This window comes from Mustela lutreola, chromosome 11 (genome assembly GCF_030435805.1).
Source record: "Mustela lutreola isolate mMusLut2 chromosome 11, mMusLut2.pri, whole genome shotgun sequence".
NCBI lineage: Eukaryota > Metazoa > Chordata > Mammalia > Carnivora > Mustelidae > Mustela > Mustela lutreola.
The window spans coordinates 25933604-25956615 of NC_081300.1; the positions used below are offsets into that span (position 1 = coordinate 25933604).

The 23012-nt window shown below is 39.2% G+C and overlaps 1 protein-coding gene across 3 annotated transcripts in view; it reads left to right on the plus strand.

Annotated features, from left to right (window-relative positions):
- The window catches only part of SMAD2 (SMAD family member 2), a 79060-nt gene extending 56332 nt beyond the window's left edge, over nucleotides 1–22728 (plus strand). For 2 of the 3 annotated variants that reach the window (XM_059140816.1, XM_059140813.1), the window contains 5 exons: nucleotides 5938–5991; nucleotides 7305–7517; nucleotides 10176–10313; nucleotides 10494–10638; nucleotides 14286–22728. In XM_059140816.1, the coding sequence (XP_058996799.1) occupies nucleotides 5938–5991; nucleotides 7305–7517; nucleotides 10176–10313; nucleotides 10494–10638; nucleotides 14286–14409 (674 nt within the window). In that variant the 3' untranslated portion in view covers nucleotides 14410–22728. The remainder of the gene's footprint in view (nucleotides 1–5937; nucleotides 5992–7304; nucleotides 7518–10175; nucleotides 10314–10493; nucleotides 10639–14285) is intronic. The other variant, XM_059140815.1, reaches the window with a different exon arrangement.
- Nucleotides 22729–23012: the final 284 nt, after the last annotated feature.

Genomic DNA, 23012 nt, shown 5'->3' on the forward strand with positions numbered 1-23012 from the left:
ATTGGCTGACCAAGAGGAGGACTACGTCCTGGCTTGGGCTTCTTAGATTCCATGTGCCTGCACTTGGCTGTTAAAATGGTGGTTTATTTTTCCTTTGACAAGCCCAGTCCTGTGTGTCTGTCCTGACTTGGCAGGCACTGTCAGTGATGAAGATGGTCCCCTCTCTCTGCTTCCTTAGAGAGACTTTACCCCCCCACCCCAACCCCCGCAAGCTAGCTCACTTAGACTTAAATAGATCTATAGCTTTTTGGTTACCCTAAAGAATAATAAAGTTGTTTTAGTGTTTCCAGTATTTTCTTATGGTTATTTTGGGAGCCAGGGTTTTTCTTAGCCTTCTGTGTTCTAATTATAAGGGGAACCCTGTAGAAGTTATTAATAAGAACAAAAGAAAAGCATCTTTATTCTTATACATAGAATTCTTGCTCACTGAAAATTTGAAAATGCATAGCACATAATAAAGACACATGAGGAAAATGTATATTTTTTGAGCTGGAATTGACATACTACATACAACATGGCTTTCTTTTTTTCCATTTTCTTTTTGCTTTGTCTAATATTTCTACCATTCCATGTCAAAGAAAAGAGAGTATTTTACAGATGAAATTATGCTGCAACATTTTGAATTCTATACCATGTAGATGTTCATTATAAAAAAAAGTTAGATAAAACAAGAAAATACAAGCATTCTGGGGCGCCTGGGTGGCTCAATGGATTAAGCCACTGCCTTTGGCTCGGGTCATGATCTCGGTGTTCTGGGATTGAGCCCCGCATTGGGCTCTCTGCTCAGCAGGGAGCCTGCTTCCCCCTCTGTCTCTGCCTGCCTCTCTGCTTACTTGTGATCTCTCTCTGTCAAATAAAATAAATAAAATCTTTAAAAATAAAAAAGAAAATATAAGCATTCTGTGTAAGTCCCATCCTCTGGCAGTAATTGTACTCTTAATTTTAAAAGGTTCAGTGTTTACAAAAACTAAAACTAAAAATATAACACTGCAGTGGACATCATAGAAAAAGAGCTAAAAAGTGACCAAAGTCTGCACCTAGATGTGAAATTCTGGATGCCCTATTCATGACTACTGCAGTAGACGTCCTCTGGCTGGTTTCTGGGTGTAGGGAGAAATGCATGCTTTTGAGATGCATTGCTTGGTGATGAGGTACGGCAAAGGTTGGTGGAGTACCCCAGCATGACTCCCAGTTTTCTGAAGAGTCTGTGAAAATGACTGGTCTGTACTCAGTAAATAAGATTTTTAAAATCTTGCTTTTTAAGCCTTTTTGGTCTAAAAGTGAAATAGTGGATAATTTCAGTTTTTCAGGATTTTCTCTGTGATAGGAAAACAAAGGAATGGGGGCACCTGGGTGGCTCAGTGGGTTAAAGCCTCTGCCTTCGGCTCAGGTCATGATCCCAGGGTCCTGGGATCGAGCCCCACATAGGGCTCTCTGCTCAGCAGGGAACCTGCTTCCTCCACTCTGTCTGCCTCTCCTCCTACTTGTGATCTCTGTCTGTTAAATAAATAAAATCTTTAAAAAAAAAAAAAAAAGAAAAGAAAACAAAGACCCATAAGTCCTTTTGAAAGAATTACACTTTTTATTATTGCACTTGTATGCTATTAATTTATGGTTGGGTAATTTACTCAAACTTTTTAATACATTTTTAGCCATTAACTTTGCTCAAGAAATTCAAATTAATTTTAATACTCTTCAAAAAAATATTAAATACTAAACATGTAATTCATCTCAAACTAAATGAATTCCGTTTGGAGCAAACACTTAAAAGTAAAAAATGAAACTATAATTTTCAGTACATGACGAGGAATTCTTAAAATAATCTAAGTGAGAAATATGTAAAGTATAAAACCATCAGAAAATATTGGCAAATTTGAATAAATAAAATATAAAAAAATGTTAACTACCACACACCTATTAGAATGGCGAGAATCCAGACACTGGCAATGCCCAAATGCTTGTGAGGAAGTGGAGCAACAGGACCTCGCATTCCTCGCTGGTGGGGATGCAGAATGGTACAGCTCTTCTGGAAGACTCACTGGCAGCTTCTTACAAAACTAAATATACTATTACTGTATGAGCCAGCAATCACACTCCATAGTGTTTCCCCAAAAGAGCTGAAAATATATGGACACACAGAATCGTGCATATGGACATGTACAGTAGCTTTATTCATAATTGCCAAAACTTGGAAGCACTGAGTAGGTAAGTAGATAAGTAAACAGTGGTACTTTCAGAGAATGGAATATTATTCAGCACTGAAAAGGAATGAGCTACTGAGTCAGGAAGAGACATGGAGGAAACTTAAATGCATATTGCAAGTGAAAGAAGCCAGTTTCTAAAGGCTACATACTTTATGACTCCAACTATATGACGTTCTGGAAAAGGGAAAACTATAGACATGATGAAAAGATCTGTGATATCCAGGGGTCAGAGAGGAGGAAGAGATGGATAGAGAGAGCACAGGGGATTTTTAGGGTAGTGAAACTATTTTGTAAGATACTACATGGTGAATATGTATTATTGTGTGTTTGTCAAAGCCCATAGAATGTACAATACCAAGAATGAACCGTCATATTAACTGTGGGCTTTGGGTGATAATGACGTGTCAATGTCCGTTCCTTGACAGCAACAAATGAACCCTTGCAGTGCTAGGTACTCATTGCAAGGGAGACTGTACATGTATGTGTACGTGGCTGTCTGGGAGCTCTTGGTACTTTTTGCTTATTTTGCTGTGAACCTAGAAACTGCTCTAAAAAGTAATGTCTGATTTAAAAAATTAATGTCACCTTGAAAGCTGTATCAAAAGAAACGAAAAACTTGGGGAAATGTTTGCAAATGAATGACCAGTCTAATAGATTTCAAAATTGAAGACCACTTACAGGTTAAGAAGAAAAAGAAAATAAGTCAAAGAAAAATGGACAAAAAGTATATGAGTGTACTATTTACAACAACAAAAAATTTTTAAAATGTAATCTCTTTCACCCTTTGAGTCAAATAGGCAAATGTCAAAAGGTAGTGACACAGGGTGAAGAAACTCTAGCTCATAAATTCTGGGTTGGGACTAAGCATTTTGGGGAGGTACTTTGGCACTTATAAAAACTTAATACACATATCTTTTGATCTAAAGTTTCCTTTTGAAAAACTTATCCTACAACTCTATGCAAACTTGTATACAAAGATATACAAGGATTCTTCTAAATGTTTTAGCTGCCAAGACTACTAATAACCACTGCCTAAGTACTGAGAGTATTTATTACTTCTTATAACTGGAAGTTGCAGACTTTAGTAGCAGCATGAATATATGAGTAACTAATAGATTAATTTATCAATTAATTTGCCTCTTTACAAAATTTCTAATAAATTGTTCAACTTCTTAAAACTTTATGTATGATTATAATGAACCATTCTTCTAAATCTGTAATTCTAACTGGTCACTTTGATAAGTGATAAGCATTTAGGAGAGGAATCAGTAGTTAAGAGATATGAATAATTGGGCAGTTTCCTCCATTTCTCGTAGCTTTGTTTATTTTATATCTGCTTCAGGAAATGGTGAGTTTTAGTTCATTGTTCTAAATATATATTTTTTTTTTAATTTTTTTTTTTACAGATTTTATTTATTTGACTGACAGAGACCACAAGTAGGCAGAGAGGCAGAGAGAGAGGGGGAAGCAGGCTCCCTGCTGAGCAGAGAGCCCGATGTGGGGCTCGATCCCAAGACCCTGAGATCATGACCCGAGCCGAAGGCAGAGGCTTAACCCTCTGAGCCACTCAGGCGCCCCTGTTCTAAATATATTTTGACCTTTCTTAGTAGGACCTGTTGGAATTGCCAACAGATTTTTCAAACAGGAACAAAAAAAGAGCTTAATTTTCTTATGGAAGTTTGTTCTGATTATCACCCGTTCTCTAGTTTTGATTCATCTGTTTATCTGGGGGTGTTACCTGCTATTTTATGTTGCGGTTGTCACAGTGTGGGAGGTCAGGGGTCCAACCTGTCTTAGCCTACAGCTTGCTATGATATTTGAGGTGTGGGAGCTGTAGGTCATGCTTTTTTATATAACTTTCTGAAAAATGTATAGGAAAAATGATCAGAAAACAAAATGTATTCTGTAATTACATTAATTAACAACATTCACAACATATGTGTCTTAAAATTTAATTACATGGAATTGACTGAAGTAGTCTCTGAATAATTCCATTTTTTTTGGTCTGCGTTTGTGGTATTGCTTATTTTATGTACTTCTGCCTTCTCCCCTTATTTTCTTGATTAAGTTTAACCTGTTTACCTAAAACTGGAAGAAATGGATAATTTTCTAAGAAAATATTATTTACCAACACTGACTACAGAAGATAGAGCTATCTTAGCAGTGAACTTTCATAGAAGAAATAGAGAAATGTCCTAGGGTAAACCCTAGAAAATTATTAACTGCAAACAATTTCACACAGGAATTCCACCAAACTATTAAAAAATGCTTTATTACAGTGCCATTTAAGCTATCATAGAACATAAAAAAGACATAAAGCTTCTAGATTGTCTTCCTCAGGCAATGTAACATTACACTTATAGGGTGAATCTGTAGACCAGTATTGTTTGAGATCTTTTTTTTTTTTTTTTTTTTGAGGATTTTGTTTATTTATTGGAGAGAGCGTGAGCAGGGGGAGGGGCAGAGGGAGAAGCAGACTCTCTCCTGAGTAGGGAACCCAATCCAGGTCTTCTTCCCAAGCCCGTGAGATCATCCCCTGAGCCAAAAGCAGACGCTTAATCCACTGAGCCACCCAGCTACCCCCGGGTGAGATTATTGATGCAAAAATGCTAAATAAGAAATTTTATCTCTCATCTCTAAATCCGTGTCCTACTTAATGGTAAAATACTAGAAGTATCTCCCTAAAGTTAAGAGTAGATCAAGAATATCTAGCTGTCATGACTGTTTTATCCAAGTGTGAGACCCCAAGGTTTTTTTAATTCTGTTTAATCAAAATTATGAAGTCATAAGACAGATGACCAAATATTTGCAACCCATAACATAAAAAGACTAATAGCCCAGTACATAAATAGCCTATTAGAAATCAGGGAGAGGAGTGATCCCCATCATTATAGAAATGTGAGCACAAGAAGAAACTGTTCACACAAAGGCAGTACAGTACAAAGAAGTATAAAACTGCTTGCTCCATGTCATTTATAATCCTGTTTTCAGTGATGAGTGCTAACACATGAGCTAACACCATTCATCCTTATATAACACCACTTGCTACTGGGACTGTAAACTGGTACAACCTATAGACGACAGTTGGGGCAAAATCTATCAAAATCATGGTTGTATAGCTCTTGGACCTGGCGTTTTCTCTGAGAGAACAATATGATTGGAAGTATGCAAAATGTGCAAGATTACTCATTGCAGTCTTGGTTCTTAAAGCAGAAGATTGCAAATAGTCTGAGTATCTACCAATATAGGATCATTATACAGCATAATATAAGCTTTTGTGGCTAGTACAGAGAGGGAGAGAGTCATAAGGACACATCAGCATTCCTCAGTCAGTAAGTAGTATAAAAGCAAAGTTCAGTACTGTTACCATTTGTATATAAAAAGCAAGGTGGGGAGCACAGAACAATATATTTGCTTGTGAGGTTCACAGATTATTTCTGGAAGAGTACACAAAGAACTGGCAGCACTGGGTGCCTTTGGGATGGAGAACTGGGTGGCTAGAAGCCAGGGCTGTTTATATTCTTCTGTACCTTTTATATACTGAAGCCTTCAAAATTAAATTCCCATATAACACTTGTGTATTTTGAATTCTAAGGGGATAAACTTATCTGTATTATCTATGATCATTAATTACAACCAGATGCATCCTAATTTTATTTATTTATTTATTATTTGGTCAAAAGTTCTAGAAATACTTGCGTATCTATTATAAGATTGAATCCTTTTGTTTCAGGATCTCCAGCAGAACTATCTCCTACTACTCTTTCCCCCGTTAATCATAGTTTGGGTAAGTTGCAAATACTACCCTCTGCCCCTGACACTGTTTTACACTATGTCAGTAAATTGTATGTCTTCACTGGTAATTATTTTTCATGTATATGAGAAATAGATCCTAACGAATAATGAAATGATTATTTCAATTCATGCTTTTTAAAAATGATAATTTGCCTTAATACTACTAAAACTGTTTTCTACTGGCACATATGAGCATAAAAACCTAATAAGTCTATTCATGGAAATTATATTCTTTATGGAAAGTTTAATGACCTATTATGGCTAGATTTAAATAGGTATGTTTATTTCAGGATATATTTTGTGATAGCAGTTATTAATATGAGGTGTATATCCATATATATGTATGTATGTATATATACACGCATGAACCTATGTCTAACGGTACGGGGGGTGTGTGTGTATGCGTTGTGTAGTTAAATCTTGGCCTTCAGTTTACCTCGGTATTTCACAATGTCTCTTCAGTTTCTACACATGACGAATTCAGTCTACAAAATTTTTTTTTTATGATATTCCTTGTGTCTTCTTTTAAAGATTTTATTTATTTGAGAGAGAGAGCATACACAAGCGGTGGGAGGGGCAGAGGGAGTAGCAGACTCCCCTCTGAGAAGGCAGATGCTTAACCACTGAGCCACCCAGGTGCCCCTCCTCACTTCTTCTAATTAAAATTATAGAAGTTAAATCCATGGGTTCCTAGTTTTCCCATAAAATATGTAAATTCTTTTGAGTCCATATTCTGTTTTAACTTGCATGCTTCTTGTGTTTTATTACTTTCTGTTCCTTGTGTGTGCGTGGGTTTTCTCTTTTTGTAACTAGGGTAACTCATGGAGGATCGCCTGTCAAAATAGACAATGTCAGAAATATTTTGTATTTTGTATCCTGTTATTATGATAGAATTTTTTCTTCTTGTGGCTTTTGACTCCATCCTTGCTCCAGCTTTATTCCATTTTATCCTACCCCAAAATTAGTGTTATTATACAAGTTGATTTACTTTGCCTGCAATGATTTTATATTCAAACATGAACTTGAATAAAACTACTGGTAGAACATGACCCATCATAAAGTCTGAGAAAGATGTTTGAAGATTAGATGACTTCAGGAGATGGGGGAAATTTGAGACACTGAAAATCTGGTATGATCTAATGGAAACTGGAATTTGTAGTGTAGATGTTAAGTCAGCTTCCTGAACGGTAGCCAGTGGAAGCCGGCCTAGGGCATGTGCAGATAGCTGCTGATACTCGATCTCTTCTTGGCTTGAACTGTTCACACAACATTTCTTGCTTTTATGGGTTTGGTTTTTTTCCCCAGATTTGCAGCCAGTTACTTACTCAGAACCTGCATTTTGGTGTTCAATAGCCTATTATGAATTAAACCAGAGGGTTGGCGAGACCTTCCACGCATCACAGCCCTCACTCACTGTCGACGGTTTCACAGATCCATCCAATTCAGAGAGGTTCTGCCTAGGGTTGCTCTCCAACGTCAACCGAAACGCGACTGTAGAAATGACAAGAAGACATATAGGTACGTGTTTTTCCCTTGTGTGAGGATCCACTGCTATGTACTCATAGTGGGGCCGCCGCGTGGCTTACCATGTCTGGAGCTCGTGTGCAGCTGCTTGCCTTGTCTGGCCGCGTCCGACCCGCATGCCCTTGACTTTGGCTTCTCCTCTATTGGGCACCCTTGATACTGGGCAGTCCGTCAGTAAATTGGCATTAAAATTACGTTGCAGAGTCTCTGCCAGTCCTAAGATTGTCATGTTCAGATTTCAGAATTTTAATTTTAACAAATCATGACTTTTTTCAGTTTGTTGACGTCTCCGAGGATTCCCCCTTTCAGGAGTTCATATATTAAGTAATGAAATCTGCTCACCCTTACCTAAAGGAAGAGATTTTCAACAAAAACTGTTCTTTAATACCTAGTTCAGAACATAATTCAGAGGATCTCAAAATGTAGTAGTCCCAATATCCTTTTAGCACGTTTATGAGGTCAAAACTCTTTTCATAATGCTACTAAGATCCTGTTTTCTTTTTTTACTCTTGTTCACTTGTGAATGTACAGTGAAACATTCCAGAAACTACAAGGCATATGATTTTGCAGGCAACTACATGTAGGATCTGATGAGAATCCAACCTTCTTCCATGAAGCCAGACAGTAGAGAGAGTTGCAAAAACATGAAGCATTGCTATTCTCACTAATTTTGGGGGGGGTGGGGAACTGTTATTTTTCATAACAATGTTATTTATGTGAATTCGTAATGGCTTTATTATTTAGATTTCTCAGTGAACTGGTATACTTTTTTGAATCTCCGTTTTAATACCGAACGTGTTAAGTTTCCATAGGTGGTAGTCCACATTAATAGTGACTCTTTGGGGTGTCCAGTATTTTTTTGGCAGTGAGGTAAGGAAAAAAAAGAATTGGAGTGTCACGAATATAACTGAACATAGTTCTCATTACTGTAAAGGAACTTCTTTTAGCAATGGTTTGCTTCTGTTTCTGATGAATTAACCATCACTTCTTGTGAGAAACACTGGTCACTGAACAGGTGTGATTCTGCGCAGTGCTGTGATTTGGCTCTGTGTGGAATTTCTCAGGTCTTGCTTGGTGTGTAAATTTTGTATAATTGTAGATGTCTTGGGGATAACGAGGGCTTCCGAATACCTGACCCTTAACTAAAGCAGTTCTTTTTCTGCCTGTGTTTTAATTAGGGTTCTGCATACAGATAACAGGAGGTTTTCTCTACTATACATACTTCTCTCCACAATCTTAGATTGCTCTTATTCTTGGATTGTCTTTAGCGCCCAAAGCGAGAATCATCCCAGTAGACCAACGAGCCGCCTCTTGGATTGTCTTTTTACTTTGGATTTCTAACTTATCGGGTGGTTTTGATCAGAGACTGTAGCCTGGGAAATCTCTCCTTTTGGGATTTAATCTTTTCCTGATGGTCAGGTACACGTTTGGTGGCTTTACCACATTCTGTGGTTGTGAGAGCAGGGTGTCGGTTCTGTGTTTATGTGTTAAAGCTGGGCTTTAGGTGGTTGTGTCACAGAACATGTTACCACACACCTAACCAGCCTGAAACTACACACATTTGTGAGGCCACAGTTGCTGCAGGTCAGGAGTCCAGGCAAGGGTTAGGAGTATCCACCGAGTCTCAGAATGGGAGACCGTGGCATTGACTGGGCCGTGTTCTCGTCTGGAGCTTGAGGTCCCCTTCTGAGCTTACATGATTGTTGCAGAGTCCACTTCCCTGAAGTTGTATCCGCGAGGTCCTCTTTTGCTATAGACGGTCACCTCGGAGCTGCTTTCAGCAGCTAGAGGCCACCAGCATTCCTTCCCCATGGACCCACTGTCTTCACAATGAGGCACAGAGAATCTCTGCTATGGAACCCTCTCTCTCACATTTCGAACCCACTATCACCAGGGACAGCCCAGTCCTTTCTAAGGGATATCACCTGATTAAGTCAGGCCCACCAAAAGAGAATCTCCTTTCCTTGAGGTCAGCTGATTGGAGATCTTAATTACATTTGAAAAACTCCCTTAACAGCAGCACCTCGATTCATGCCTGACTGAATAATAGAGATGTATACACACCAGGGGTGAGAACCTTTGGTGCTGTCTAGATCGCTGCCTTTCACAGTTGGCTTGTTAAAATCTCCCAGCATATTTTTCCTTCCCTCGTTCTGCTTATCTGTCTAGGGATTTGGTTGTCAGCTTCATATGTAATTTTAAAAAGGGCAAGTGACTCTAATTTCTTGATTTTTTTTCCTTTTTTCTTAACTTTAGTGTGGTTGTTAAGGAAATACTATTATTATAGTGAAGGCTTATTTATCTGAAGCGTTAGTTCCTTTAAAATTACCTCAATTTCTTTTACTTATTTTAAAATAATATATAATTTGTATGAAATTCTTTATTTTACTAGCCATGTATTTTTCTACATTGCCTCAATACTTTTGATAAGCATGTCTTATTTTTTGAAGTCAGTAAGACAATGTTAAAAAAAATACTTGGAAAAATACAGTGTGGTATGTTTCGAAGTTAGGCTTCAGAAAAGCATCGCTGTGGAAGAGGTTATCAAAATAGCTTCCATCATTTTAGTACTCGTCCAAGAAGAGACTCTTCCAAAGTTATGCTAAAAACAGGAAATGTTATAAAACTAATCCCATGTGTATTTTGTTTTAGGAAGAGGAGTGCGCTTATATTACATCGGTGGAGAAGTTTTTGCCGAGTGCCTAAGTGATAGTGCAATCTTCGTGCAGAGCCCCAACTGTAATCAGAGATACGGCTGGCACCCTGCAACCGTGTGTAAAATCCCACCAGGTATGCTGCACCAGTGTCAGTCAGCCTATCCCATCGACTTGCTGAGCTGCCATAGTTATTGTTAATTCTGGGACTCGGGGGAGAATTTGCATGCTTGTTTTTTAAGATCTGTAGCCCTTTTGAAATTATTGTCTTACAATGATACTCGTTTTACACGGTTTTTACTGTTTTCAATCATAGGCTGTAATCTGAAGATCTTCAACAACCAGGAATTTGCTGCTCTTCTGGCTCAGTCCGTTAATCAGGGTTTTGAAGCCGTGTATCAGCTAACTAGAATGTGCACCATAAGAATGAGTTTTGTGAAAGGGTGGGGAGCGGAATACCGGTATGAAATACATATTCAGCTCTTAAATTTCCACAATGTAATTCTTCTTTCTTCCGTTCTTTGCATCTCCTAGAGTTCCCATGTATCGATTTTCCTTAAGGTTATGCAGTCAGCAGAGCACATGCCAAGTAACAAAAGGGCTTTGGAGGTCTGGGCATTCACAAGTTCTCCAAATGCCTGTGCTGGCATTATAGAAGACAGATTGAAAACCTGGTTGGATGCTGGCAGAAGTGTGATCAGGGTGGCAGATGGCATTAAAAGAGTATATTTGAAGGCGTCTGTCCGTTCACTCAAGGAGAAACATTTTCACTGGGGCTCTGGGAAGGCTTCTGGTAGAGGGGTCACCTGCTTTAGGTTTTGAAAGATGCATGGCATTTGAGGTAGGCAGGAGAGGTTGGGAAACTACTGTCTTGACCCTAGAATGCAGTTTGGTTTGACTGGAGTACAGAAGGTCAAGAGGAGTATGGCTGGACGGCTGAGTTGAGACCAGTTGAATGTAAGGTTAAGAGGTAGCTAGAAGGGCGTACTTGTTCCGTGTCAGGCCGGCCCTGGGCGGTGTTTTCCGTGTGGTATGTTAAATGGTTCAAACTAATACTTATTTGGAAGTAGACTTAGAAAAGATTTGATAATTTGCCCAAGGACACTTTGTGAGTGGTAGAGTTGGGACTTGAAGAAAGCTCTTCTTGACTCTTAACACCCTCTCCAAGGATAGTAGCAACAATTACATAATTGAGTTCTACAGAAGCTAATTTGTCATCAGGGGATAAGATAGACCAGGTTCTTGCCACACTAAACAGTGCATGGGATTCCACATCAGAAAGGGAAGACTTCCTTAGCATCTTTAAGGTTAGAACTATAAGTAAAATACTTAGTCCTTCTGCGGCTCATACTGCTACTCTCTGAGTGCCTGACTCCGAAGATACTCATACAGCATAGCAGTAGTATTTCTCTTTCTCTGGCAGTTTGGGCCCTTCAAAATAAATTTCATATCATTTGGACTTGATTCTCTATCTTCAACAAATTTTAGGAGGTGTATGCCTCTTGAGAGGGTGAAACTTTAGCTCTTCTGGTTGAATACTTCTATAAAAATATATATTGTTTTACATATTTATATCCTAGAATGAAGACTTGTCATTATTTTGTCCCAGTTATATTAGTAGAATAATTCATTTAATCATTTCCCTTTTGAGATGTGATGCCTTTAAAGGCTTTTTGCCTTGGACTTGAGTTGATACTAAAAATTAGATTCAAATGGTACCATCTGATAACCAGGCATTTAGGTCACACTTTTTTTTCTTCACGAGATGAGAATATTACAGGACCTGGTAGTAGAAATTTCGTGCAACTAAACATGAACTGCAGATGGCGGGGGGAACTCCATGTCTTTTGGTGGCTCTCCTACCAAGGACAGTTGTAATTGGCAGAGAGAGGTGCTGCCCTCTGTGCACTGTGGACTCTGCCATTCTTCAGCCCAGAGAGAACTTAAAACCTGTGATTATGAGAAGCAGTAACATACAGTATGTTTTTATTGGTATAGAGTTAGAGACACATCTACTTCAGTTAATAAACTAGTTGCCTTTGACACTTACAGATCTGAATAACGCCAGGTACTTCTGTATCTGTGAACTCTAGTGGTTGCCAGGAACCTTTTGTCCTTAATGACACTGGAGCTGAGGAGGTAGAGCCAATGGCTAGATTTCTAAAACTATTTTTTCATTTTCTGTAAGACCAGCATGTTTGCCAGTATAAAGATCAGAAAGCATAGTAAATAGGAAATACAGATGTGCAAAGAATTTATATATAAGTGAGAAAAATATCTGAGTTAAGTGAATTGGTATTGGAGTAAATAGGGAATAAATAATGTCTTGGGTACATTTCTGTGGCCACATAAGAAGAGTGACAGCCTTCTGAAACCTACTCCCCCGTTCAATGGCCGGGATCAAGAATTATCCCAGAAGGTTCAGCTTATTAGTAATAAATGATCTGATTGAAAACAAACTAAGAAGCATGCAGAATTCAGCAAATGGGAGAATCAGAATTAAAAGAGATCTTGGCAAAAGCCCGCAGAAGGCCTGATCTGAGGGAGAGCTAGAAGGCAGGAGGAACTTTCTCTGAGGAACAACAGGAAGAACAGAGGGGAAGATGGAGAAAGGGCAATCTTGCCTCTGCCTCCTGGATAACGTGAGTTAACTTGTCAAGTGTGCCAGTGCAGTTTTAAGCTGCATAAACCAAAGTATGCTATTAAATCAAAACAAGATAGTGGGTTTATGTGGGTCAGATTTGAGACTGTGGTATTATGTTCTCTGTGTCGTGGTTTAGGAACAATCGCATAAAGCATGTCTCTGCGTATGTCTCAGACCCTGAGGCACAGATTCAAATGCAAGGAGTTTATTCAGGAAATGGAGGAAGCCCTGGTAAGGAAGGAGGAAGTAGGGAAGTGAGGTAGGGGAGGGAAGGCAGCCAAAACCATCATTAAGCCATATGCCAAGTCGGGTGGGTCATTAGAGCTATTCCCATAGGAAAATGTGGGAAACAGTAACGAACATAGAGAATTCTCCCACCCAGAAGGAAAGGAAACTGGCATTTAAATGGCAGTTCCCGTGTCATTGGTTGAGGGCTGCTCCCGGGGAGGTGAATTTCCTAACACTTGTAGTCTGCTGCACATGTGGCTGGAGCAGAGGAGCTCTCCAGCACAGAAAGTCAGATACACGCCGTTGAAAATTGGCTAGAGAACACTGGAAACTTCGAAGAGTATAGTGGGGCACTGACACCATCTGCTATAGGAAACCACATCCTCTGAAATACAGTTTTAAATTTTATTGAGCATGTGTCACTTGGAGATGAAGAGTTGATAATGGCCTTTTGTCATGTTTGAAGGGCTGTCATACTGAAGAACCAAGCAGACTCCCCAACTTATTGTATATAATAAATAAGACAGAACTCAAATCAGTACGTGCAAGTGACAGGATGTCATTGAACAATTTGTAGTTCCCACAGTCCCATCATGTCAAAATACCAGAGGTGTTTCTTATCACAAGCCTGCCCGATGTTCCTAATGGGGATGTTGCTCATTGACTTAGGGAAAGCCGAACTCTGTTCGGAGTTCTCAACATTCTATGAAAAGCTTTGGTCAGAATTCTGTTTTGTTTCGGTATGCTTGAAATTTGAACCCTGTTCCATTTATTTAGACTTGACTTGGTATTTGAGTATCATCTGCTCTGTGGTTGATTAATAAATTAGGATGACGTGTCTTTGGTTTGCTTGGGACGGTCCTGGTTTGTGTCTCTTGTCCTGGCCTGGTTATTACTAGTGACTCTCTTCACTCTTAAAGGTGCCTCAATTTGGATGGTAAGTAGTCAGGTCACCCTCCTAATTTTAATTTGAGGAGAAAAGAATATTTTTGTTAATCTCTTTAGAAGCAAAAAAGTGTGTGTATATATATATATATCATTAGAAGTATTTTGTTAGACTTTGAGGATTAAATAGTTTTCAAAGTACTAGCTATCCTGACTTAATACTTGCTCAAAAGAATGTAGGTTTTCATATATACAACCTTTTAATTTATCTAAATTCTTAATGCATGTCGCTAAACACTGCCATGTTGTTCTTTTAATTTCATAATTCTTTTCTTGTATTCTTTTGAATAGAAGGCAGACGGTAACGAGCACTCCTTGCTGGATTGAGCTTCATCTGAATGGACCTCTACAGTGGTTGGACAAAGTATTAACTCAGATGGGATCTCCTTCAGTGCGTTGCTCGAGCATGTCATAAGGCTTCGTCACCACTCAAGTCCCATCAAAAGACTCAATGTACCAACTCTTCTGTCATAGTATTTGTGTGTGGTCCCCATGGACTGTTCACTGTCCAAAAATTCAAGAGAGAAAACAGCACTTGAGGTCTCACCCATTAAAGCACCTTGTGGAATCGGTTTCCTATATTCGAATATTAGATGGGAAAATTAGTGTCTAGAAATACCCTCCCATATAGGAGAAAGAGAAGATTTTAAAGACTTAACTGATGTCTCGTTGGGCATAAAACCGAGTGTCCCACAGGTTTGTTAATACCAGTAGTAGCTCTGTGTACAGGTAATGTGTCATGATCCAGCATCACAGTACTGTGCTGTTCATATACACGTTTAGTTTGCATAAATTAGGTGTGTGTGTGCTGCTTCTTGAATTAGGCAAGCCTTTATAAAGTTACAGTACCTAATCTGTTATTCCCACTTCTCCGTTATTTTTGTGTGTCTTTTTTAATATATAATATATATCAAGATTTTCAAATTATCATTTAGAAGCAGATTTCCCTTGTAGAAAAACTAATTTTTCTGCCTTTTACCAAAAATAAACCCTTGGGGGAAGAAAAGTGGATTAACTTTTGAAATCCTTGACCTTAATGTGTTCAGTGGGTCTTAAACATTCATTTTGTGTTATTTACTGCTAAATCTCACTATACGGAAACTGCAGAAAATCTTTCCAGACCTCTCTTCCATTCCCACTTTTGCCCTGATACCAAAACCATGTAGCATGACATCCATCACTAGTAATGGTGGCTCCAATACTGCCAGCACCAGTTAGTTCTGGAGCACAGTACGAGTTCATATGGATAAGTCCCTTTGTCTTAAAACAGATTTCCGTGGATAGTAATAGACTCGTGTAACCAAGCAGTCTGCTGATTTATCCTGACACCTCATCAAAACAAATGGCAGTAGATTCATTTTCAGGGATATGCTACAATGACTTCAGTATATTTATCCTTTTTTTAAAGCCGGTCTATAGATAAAAACACTCTTTTTTAAAAGCTCTTTTAAAATATTTCAATAGCAGACCTAGTGCTCTCTGAGTTTCTTCTGCGTTCGTTACCAGGTTGTATTATGAAATGGACCTTTTGTAAATGTAATTGCTTCTGCAAAATACCTACAAAAGTGATGCTGAGGTATGATCAGCAGATAAGGGCCATCTGTTTTTTAAAGTATGTTGTATTAAATTTATAAAAATCTGTTATTTTACATAATTATGAATTCAGAATTTTAAACATTGGGGGAGAAGCTGTTTAGCGAGTTTTTTAGCTTATAATTACCTACAGTCTGGGGTCTTCTGAACTAATCCTAAATGTGTGGTTGATATTACAACCAAGGACATTTTAGGCTGTGTGGCCAGAGGAGATTCCAGAAGCTACGCTATGTTGGTAGTCCGTTCTGGTAGTCTGTTTGGTGGCAGATAATCTTTAGATGGAATGTTGACTCTGCAGTTTAAACAGTTCTCGTTTGCATCTCTTTACAAGAGGGAAATTGCCACTCCTGACCCCCTACTAGTACATTTTCAGATTTTTGGAGATAGACACTTTTGGTACTTGTTCTTTGAAACCATATTCAGCTGTCTCTACCGGTATCATTTTCAATACTCTCAGCATTTGATTGTTTTCTACTGGGTATTCCCCCATTTTCCTGTATTTGTGTGTACATGTATGTGTTCATACAAACTCAATTTTTTATTCTTTCAGCAAGTAGTTAACTGTTCACCTGTTACGTGTGCCGGGAACTTTCTTTGCTTTGGGTAAAGGTGAACAAGTCAGATCCGGTCCCGGCCATGGCTGAGACATCAGTTACTCTAACCCTTAATTAGCTCATTTGTCTACGAAGGAGGTAAACAGGGGACTGTGGTAGAGCATAGCAGGGAAGGCTTTTCTAAGGAAGTGGTGCTTGAACTGACATTCGACATAAGAAGGGAGCAGGCCATGGGGAGAGCCCAGGAGACTGGCATTCTTGGCAAGGAGAACGGCATCAAATGCCAGGGTTCATTGTGAAGGCAGCTCATCATTAGGTATTAATGCTTGCCCAGAAGTCTCTTCACAGATCTAAACTTGGGGACCAGAAGGGTTCTTTAATTTACAATAGTTTATATAGTGGCCTTACTTGATAGACAGCTTCCCTTGTCCCAGGTATGACCACTGTCAGGCTGGCTGGAGAGAGCCAGTGCAGCCTCTGCCCTTTGAAAGGTTTTAGCTTCCTTGAGAGCTTGTGGTGATGTCAGGGAACAGTTCTGGGGGCAGAGAACAGGTTTGAAAGAGGCAGAAGGGCCTGGCCATGAGTCTTGGATGGAGGTGTTCCGTGGAGCCGTTTCCAGTGACAGAGTTCCAGCTGTGATTCTGTCTCCAGCTGTGTCGGGGCTCTTCCTTAGAATAGTCAACTGGGTCTCGGCTCTTTGGCAATGCCTGTTACACTGAGCGCCTAACACCCATCGAGCCATTGACTCCACTGGTGTTCAGTAATCTTACATGCTTTTTTAGAAGATGCTATTTCTTGAATTCTGTTTTGTCTACTGTGGCTTAAATCTTGTTGATTTTTCCCCCCTTTATTGGGGTTGTTTTCATTCTTCTCAATGATAAGTTCTCAATGTTGAATTTTGTCTCTGTTTAAATGAGCAACATTATTTAGAACTGCCCCTCCACAGGGCTGGTAACTTTCTCGGTCTCACGTGAAAACTGAGTGAACGCGTTTTCCATTACATTCCTAAGATGGATGGTGATTTGCAGTCCAGTCCATCCAGAGCCACCGTAGGGAATTGGAGGCTGGTGACGTCCCCATTGACGTCCCCAATTCAAGTGGCAGCTTTGTTTCCATCCTGTAATGGAGTTCTGTATAGATTTCTTTTTAAAAAAGAGTTTTACAGATTTAAAAAAAAATTTAAAAAAACTTTGAAAAGTTTGTGTAAGCACTGTTTAGGATTAAGATACATGAGTGGACTTCGGCCCACCTTTGGAAACAAGTCTGCTTGTGTTCTTTTCTCCTACTTCAGGGAACCTTCCTGATGAGGTTCAAACTACACCAGTTACACTAATTATACATTATGTCAGCCATTCATTCAGTCAACATTTATTGATGCGGTGCTAGGTGCTAGGTGCTGAGTAATAAAAAGATAGCTAGGATTTAGTCCTGGCCCTCAAGCTATGGGTTTACGCCTCTCTCAGGACCTGCCACTTTGCCAGAAGGAAATCTCCCTAATTTTTCTTGACAGCTAAATATGCTTATTCAATACTCTTATTCTGTATTCTAATTACGTAATTGCAAATTATTTAATATCTAGCATTTTTCTTAACCTTAAACCAGATCAGCTTTGCTTGATTCATCTGCCTTTAAACTTAACGAATTTTCTCCTTTGTCAAAATTATTTTAATTTCAATTTATTTGTGCCTTTTAGGTCGGTTTCAATCAAGACTAAGACTTTGAAGGTGAAAAACAATCAGTCTGGTCTCTTGCTAATTGAAATCAAGTAAAGATTATACATGCTCAGTTGGTTTCTCTACCTCTTCCAAAAGCTGTCCAAATATACCTTTAAGATCTGTCTTTTTTTTTTTTTTTTTTTTTTTTTTTAAATAATTAAACACTTGGAGCATTTATTCAGAACTCAGTACTCAACTGGTCTGGTTGATGGTGAATGATAAAGTAACACAGAAGATGTTCACCTTACTCAAAATCTGTCTTTCTGATCAGTTACTTTAGTAGGTGTATATTAGAACTACACAGACTGTGCCCTTCCACACCATCTCCCCATATCTCTTGAAATAACTAAATAGTCTGTGGCCATAAGCGACACGTGATCTTTTCTCTTACTTTGATCTAACTCCTCGATGTTGCGACATGGCAAATTATTGCCCAGCTCCTTTGCTTCATGAGCTTTGCTAAATTCTTGATACTCGTCAACTGAATTGTATTCTCCCCCCAACCCCCAACAGAATGTACCTCTTGTGGTCTTGCTGGTCGCCCTCTTCCTTGCCAACCATGTTTTATCTGCAGACATCAGAATGTTTCCCTCCATTGATCTTTATGGAAGACCAAAAAGGACGGTGCTTTTCCTACCCAGGGTCCTAATTTCTTCACCGGGAAGACTCATGTTGTTCCTACTTGGTCCGTCATTTCACATCTTACAAATGGCTCAGAACTTCTCTCCAGTTAAATGTCTTTGTGACGGACAAATAGCATGAATTCTATTTCAAGTTATGTTTAGGATTAGGAACTTCTCCAGCAGTTGCAGCCAGTGATTTTCTTATAATACTAGCCCATTTCCACCACGGAGCATTTTGGATTGTATTTAGTACAATCAAGAGTAACAATGGTGGTTTATGGTCTCTAGAGGTAGTCAGAACCCTACTGTTGAGTTCCTTTAATATCTTCTTTTCAAGTTCTCACAAACATTTTATCTGTTCAGACTACCTTTTATGAGTGGGGACTGCAGGACAAATCATCTCTTGGAGTGGAATTCCTGTGTTTGGAGCCTCAACCAGGAAATGTCAGCTATGCTAGATGTAGACAGCTTCATAATAGCCTTTATGATAAGAACTTGTCTAAGTGTTCATGTAATTTCTTGAGTAGGAACTGTTTTTTCTTGGATATTTTAGGTAACTTTATATATAGCATAACTGCCTTAAATCTTTTTAGTAGGAAATAAATTATATAACGTGTATGTATGGATTTATGTATATATACACACTCCTCGAGATACCTGAACAGTGGGGGTCATTTATCTGCTCACATTTTAACACCGTTGAATGAATCTGTTGTTTAAATCTCAGATCTCTGTAAAAGTTCCCTAATTGGCTTACAGACATTTTCTTTTCAGATCTTCAGGGTAATTTATTTATTCAGCCAAGTCGTGATTTGGTGGTTCAGTTAGAATGCCATTTTTAGACAGCTTGATAATTAAGAATCATAACTGGAACTCATGAGCATCAGAACTGCAGTAGACACCCATTCATTAAATCATTATCTAGCCAGTGGTCTCTGGAAGGTACCAGTTTAGGATTTTTTTTTTTTTTCAATGTTAGATTGCCTCTTCCCATTCTTTTCCTCTTGGTTAAAGATTGCTAAGCTGCTTAAGATACCGTGGGAAGTAGCACCACCAAGTCAAGTTCTCGTGTAGTTATGGGCAGCCGAAGGTGATTCAGACCTAACTTTCTTGGCTGTGCTCAATAGAAATGGATTTCCCAAAGTTCTCTGGGTCCTCTCTGATTCACAGAGGATCTGACCAGAGTGTGTTAGCCCAAGTTAACTTCAGTATTGATTGGTTTCCTGCTGTAAGATCCATAATAGACCCCAAATTTCAGCCACTGGTTGAAATATAAGGACCCTTGGAAGAAGAATGCCGCTGCTGATGGCAGTGAGAAGGATCCATGCATGCTAGACAAAGGACTTTTAGATTTCTCTTCGGAACAGTTCCTGGAAAGTGATGTTCTCCTACCCTCCAAAAGAAAGAGAGAGAGAAAAAAAAAAAGCTCTTAGTTGCTCCGGAATTTTCAGTTTGCTCTTTTGGGTGAGGGGTTAGGCATTTACTTTCAATTTCTAATTAAGGATGATAATTTATTGAACCATGAAATCCATATCTATTGATAAAAGGATGAAAGTGAAGTTTTAGAATTCTAAAAATACTTCATTATGTATTTTCTATCTCATACTCCACTTTTCTTTCTCTCTGTGGCTTTAAAGCTTTTGGCTATTTTACACTGTTAGTCACTAGATAGCTTGCCATATTTCTGGTTCTATATTAAGTTCTACCCTTTACAATGCCGTAGCAGAAAGTTGATTCTTAGCATCTGTCTGTAGGGATAAAAGTCTTACTAAAGTCTCTTCTCCCAAAGAGCTTTTCTTTTTTTTCAGTAAGTCCCTTGAGAAGTATGTTTGTCAATCTCATTATTCACTTTCTTGGATTGTTCAAACAAAAAAATACATTGGTGAATAAGAGTAGGGAGCTTTTCCGGTGAATATATGTACCGGCTTTAAGAATGTAGTCATTTGTTGGTTCGTGTAACTAATAAACATACAGATTAGTGAAAATTGGGGGAAATAATCACATGTAGCAAGTAGGTAACTTGCATGGGTATGATTTTTTTTTTTTTCCCCTCCAAATCCTATTCAGTGGCAAAACGCAGAACCCAAATTGGTCCCTTTTTAGACCAACTTTACCTCAGGCTTCATTTTTGCTTTTCTGACCCTGACCGTTAAGGCATAAACATTTGTATCTTTTTATTAGTGATAGTGAAGCTGTGACACCAACCGTTTTTTGTTTTTATACAAGAGGGCAAAACCAGCAGAACTAAAGAGTAAGATGAAAGCAGTGCTGAACTAGATCACAGCGTTGTAGGCAAAATAAAAATGTTCATATCTGAGAATACTCTGCCATCTCTTTCCAAGGCCAGGCCTTCTGGCAGAATGCTGTTAGAAGTAACAATTCAGGGCCTTTGTAATCTGAGGGGAGTATCTCCGGTTGGCAGTCTCTTCAATATATGAAGCAAGAATGTGGGAAATACTTGGCAGAGAGTGTTTTCACCTAAAAAAGAAGATGGAAAGACATATAAAACTGCATTATTGGGGACCTGGGTGGCCCAGTTGATTAAGCAACTGCCTTCGGCTCAGGTCATGATCCTGGAGTCCCAGGATCGAGCCCCACATTGGGCTCCCTGCTTGGTGGGGAGTCTGCTGCTCCCTCTGAGCCTCCTCCCTCTCATGCTCACACTCTCTCTCATTCTCTCTCAATTAAATAAAATCTTTTAAAAAAATTCATTTAGCTCTGAAAATCTCAAAAAAGATTCAGTGAAATACTGTATAACTGGGACAAAACCAGAAGGACCTTTAGAGGACTTGTCTGAAAACAAGTTTCAAGAGTGATCGTTTATATACACTGATCACTAATTTGCTTAGGGTACTACCGACTATTAAAATCAACACCATTAAATAAGGTATGTGTGGACTTCCTAGGAGCTAGCCATTAGCAAGTGTCCTCAAAAATTTTTTTGAGCTGATGCCCTCATAGGTAGCTTTCTGCTCTTGAAAATTCTTATCTTTTCCCTTGTGATCCTAAGGGAAGAGTTAGTGGTGTGCTCAGGGTGACCCGACAGCCCCCAGAGGCCTTGGGACTGAGGCATTCCCTGGCTCCAGGACTTGACGTTTCAAACCAGGAGAAGTCCTGGGCACACCGGGAGGAGGGGGTCACCCTAGGTGTTCTTGTGACTGACCCTTACTCCCTGAAACGTTGTAATCATTGCCGTTACATTCACAGTCTTCGGGCTGCCAACATTTGGGATACTTGGTTAGGTGTCCTCCAGTCCCTTCTTGCTGTGGGTGGAATGTGAGATTCGTAACCAGCAAGACCCAGCGCGGTGGTGAGACGAACACTTAGGAATCCAGGGAAGATAACCGGGGGGGGGGGTGGGGTGTTAACGAAACAGAGAAGACACAACTAGATAGCAAAGTTCTTCAGAACCTGTGTGTATGGAAGTACAAATCCTGTCTTGATGGGGTTCAAGCTGATCTGAAGTTTACCTTTTAAGCAGTAAGAGAAAACTGTGGTATTGTGGATTTCTTTTCGCTTGAGGGAAAATCGGCCTTTGATGCTCTGTCCTCTGCTACATTCCCCAGACTGTCCTGCTCAGGAAGCCAGAATAGTGTTTATTCTCAGCGAATGTTCTGTTGAGGCTACCGAATGCATCAGCCAATGGCAGGTGGAGGCATTGGGTGTCCTGATCCAGACTGAGCTGTGCCCTCAGTGTGGCTGACCCCCGACCCCTCAGGTGCTTACCAGCTAGAACACCAACCCCGGGAGGTGAGATTTTTCTAATACAGCATTAATTTTGTAATGCAACATGCCGGATGCAGAGCCTGTTGTCGTTTGCCTGTGGTGGTCCTCAGAGGCTGCATCCTCTGTGCACTGTGACGTAGACGGTAGATGCGTTCTTTGTCAGCTTTAATCCTATGATTGTCAGAAGTACGACATGGTTCCACATTTTTTTTCCGTTTTTTAAAATGATGAGCTGAGGCTTTATTGCAGCTGGTTTTCAAGTTAAAATTGTGAAATACTGATTTCCTTCCCCCGCCCACACCAAATATTTTAGTCTATTTAAAGTACCAAAAAAAAAAAAAAATAGTTCTACTTAAGAGAAAACATTGCTTAAATGTCCTGTGATTTCTGGTCAATTTTTATATATATTTGTGTGTGTCTGTATGTGCTTTCACTTTTTACCTTGTTTGCTCTCTACCTGTGTTAACAGTACTTTCACCATTGAAAGGTGAACATTTTTCCTAGCATTAAAAAGAAAAAGCCATTTGAGTTGTTTACCATGTTATTATGGGACTAAGTTTTCATTGTTTTTAATTGATTTTAATTTAAACAGATCTTTTTTAAGAGGGGGTTCTATTTTGCTGTCCGTGCCCTAAATGATACGGAAACAAAGACATGTATGTATTTCACGTCCTGGCAGTATGATGTGGTTAAGAGTTCATCTTTTTTAAGTTTTGTTTTATATAAAAAGTTACTCCCCTCCCCTGGCAGACGGATAACACTGCTTGATACTACCCCCACAACACACACACACACACACACACACAC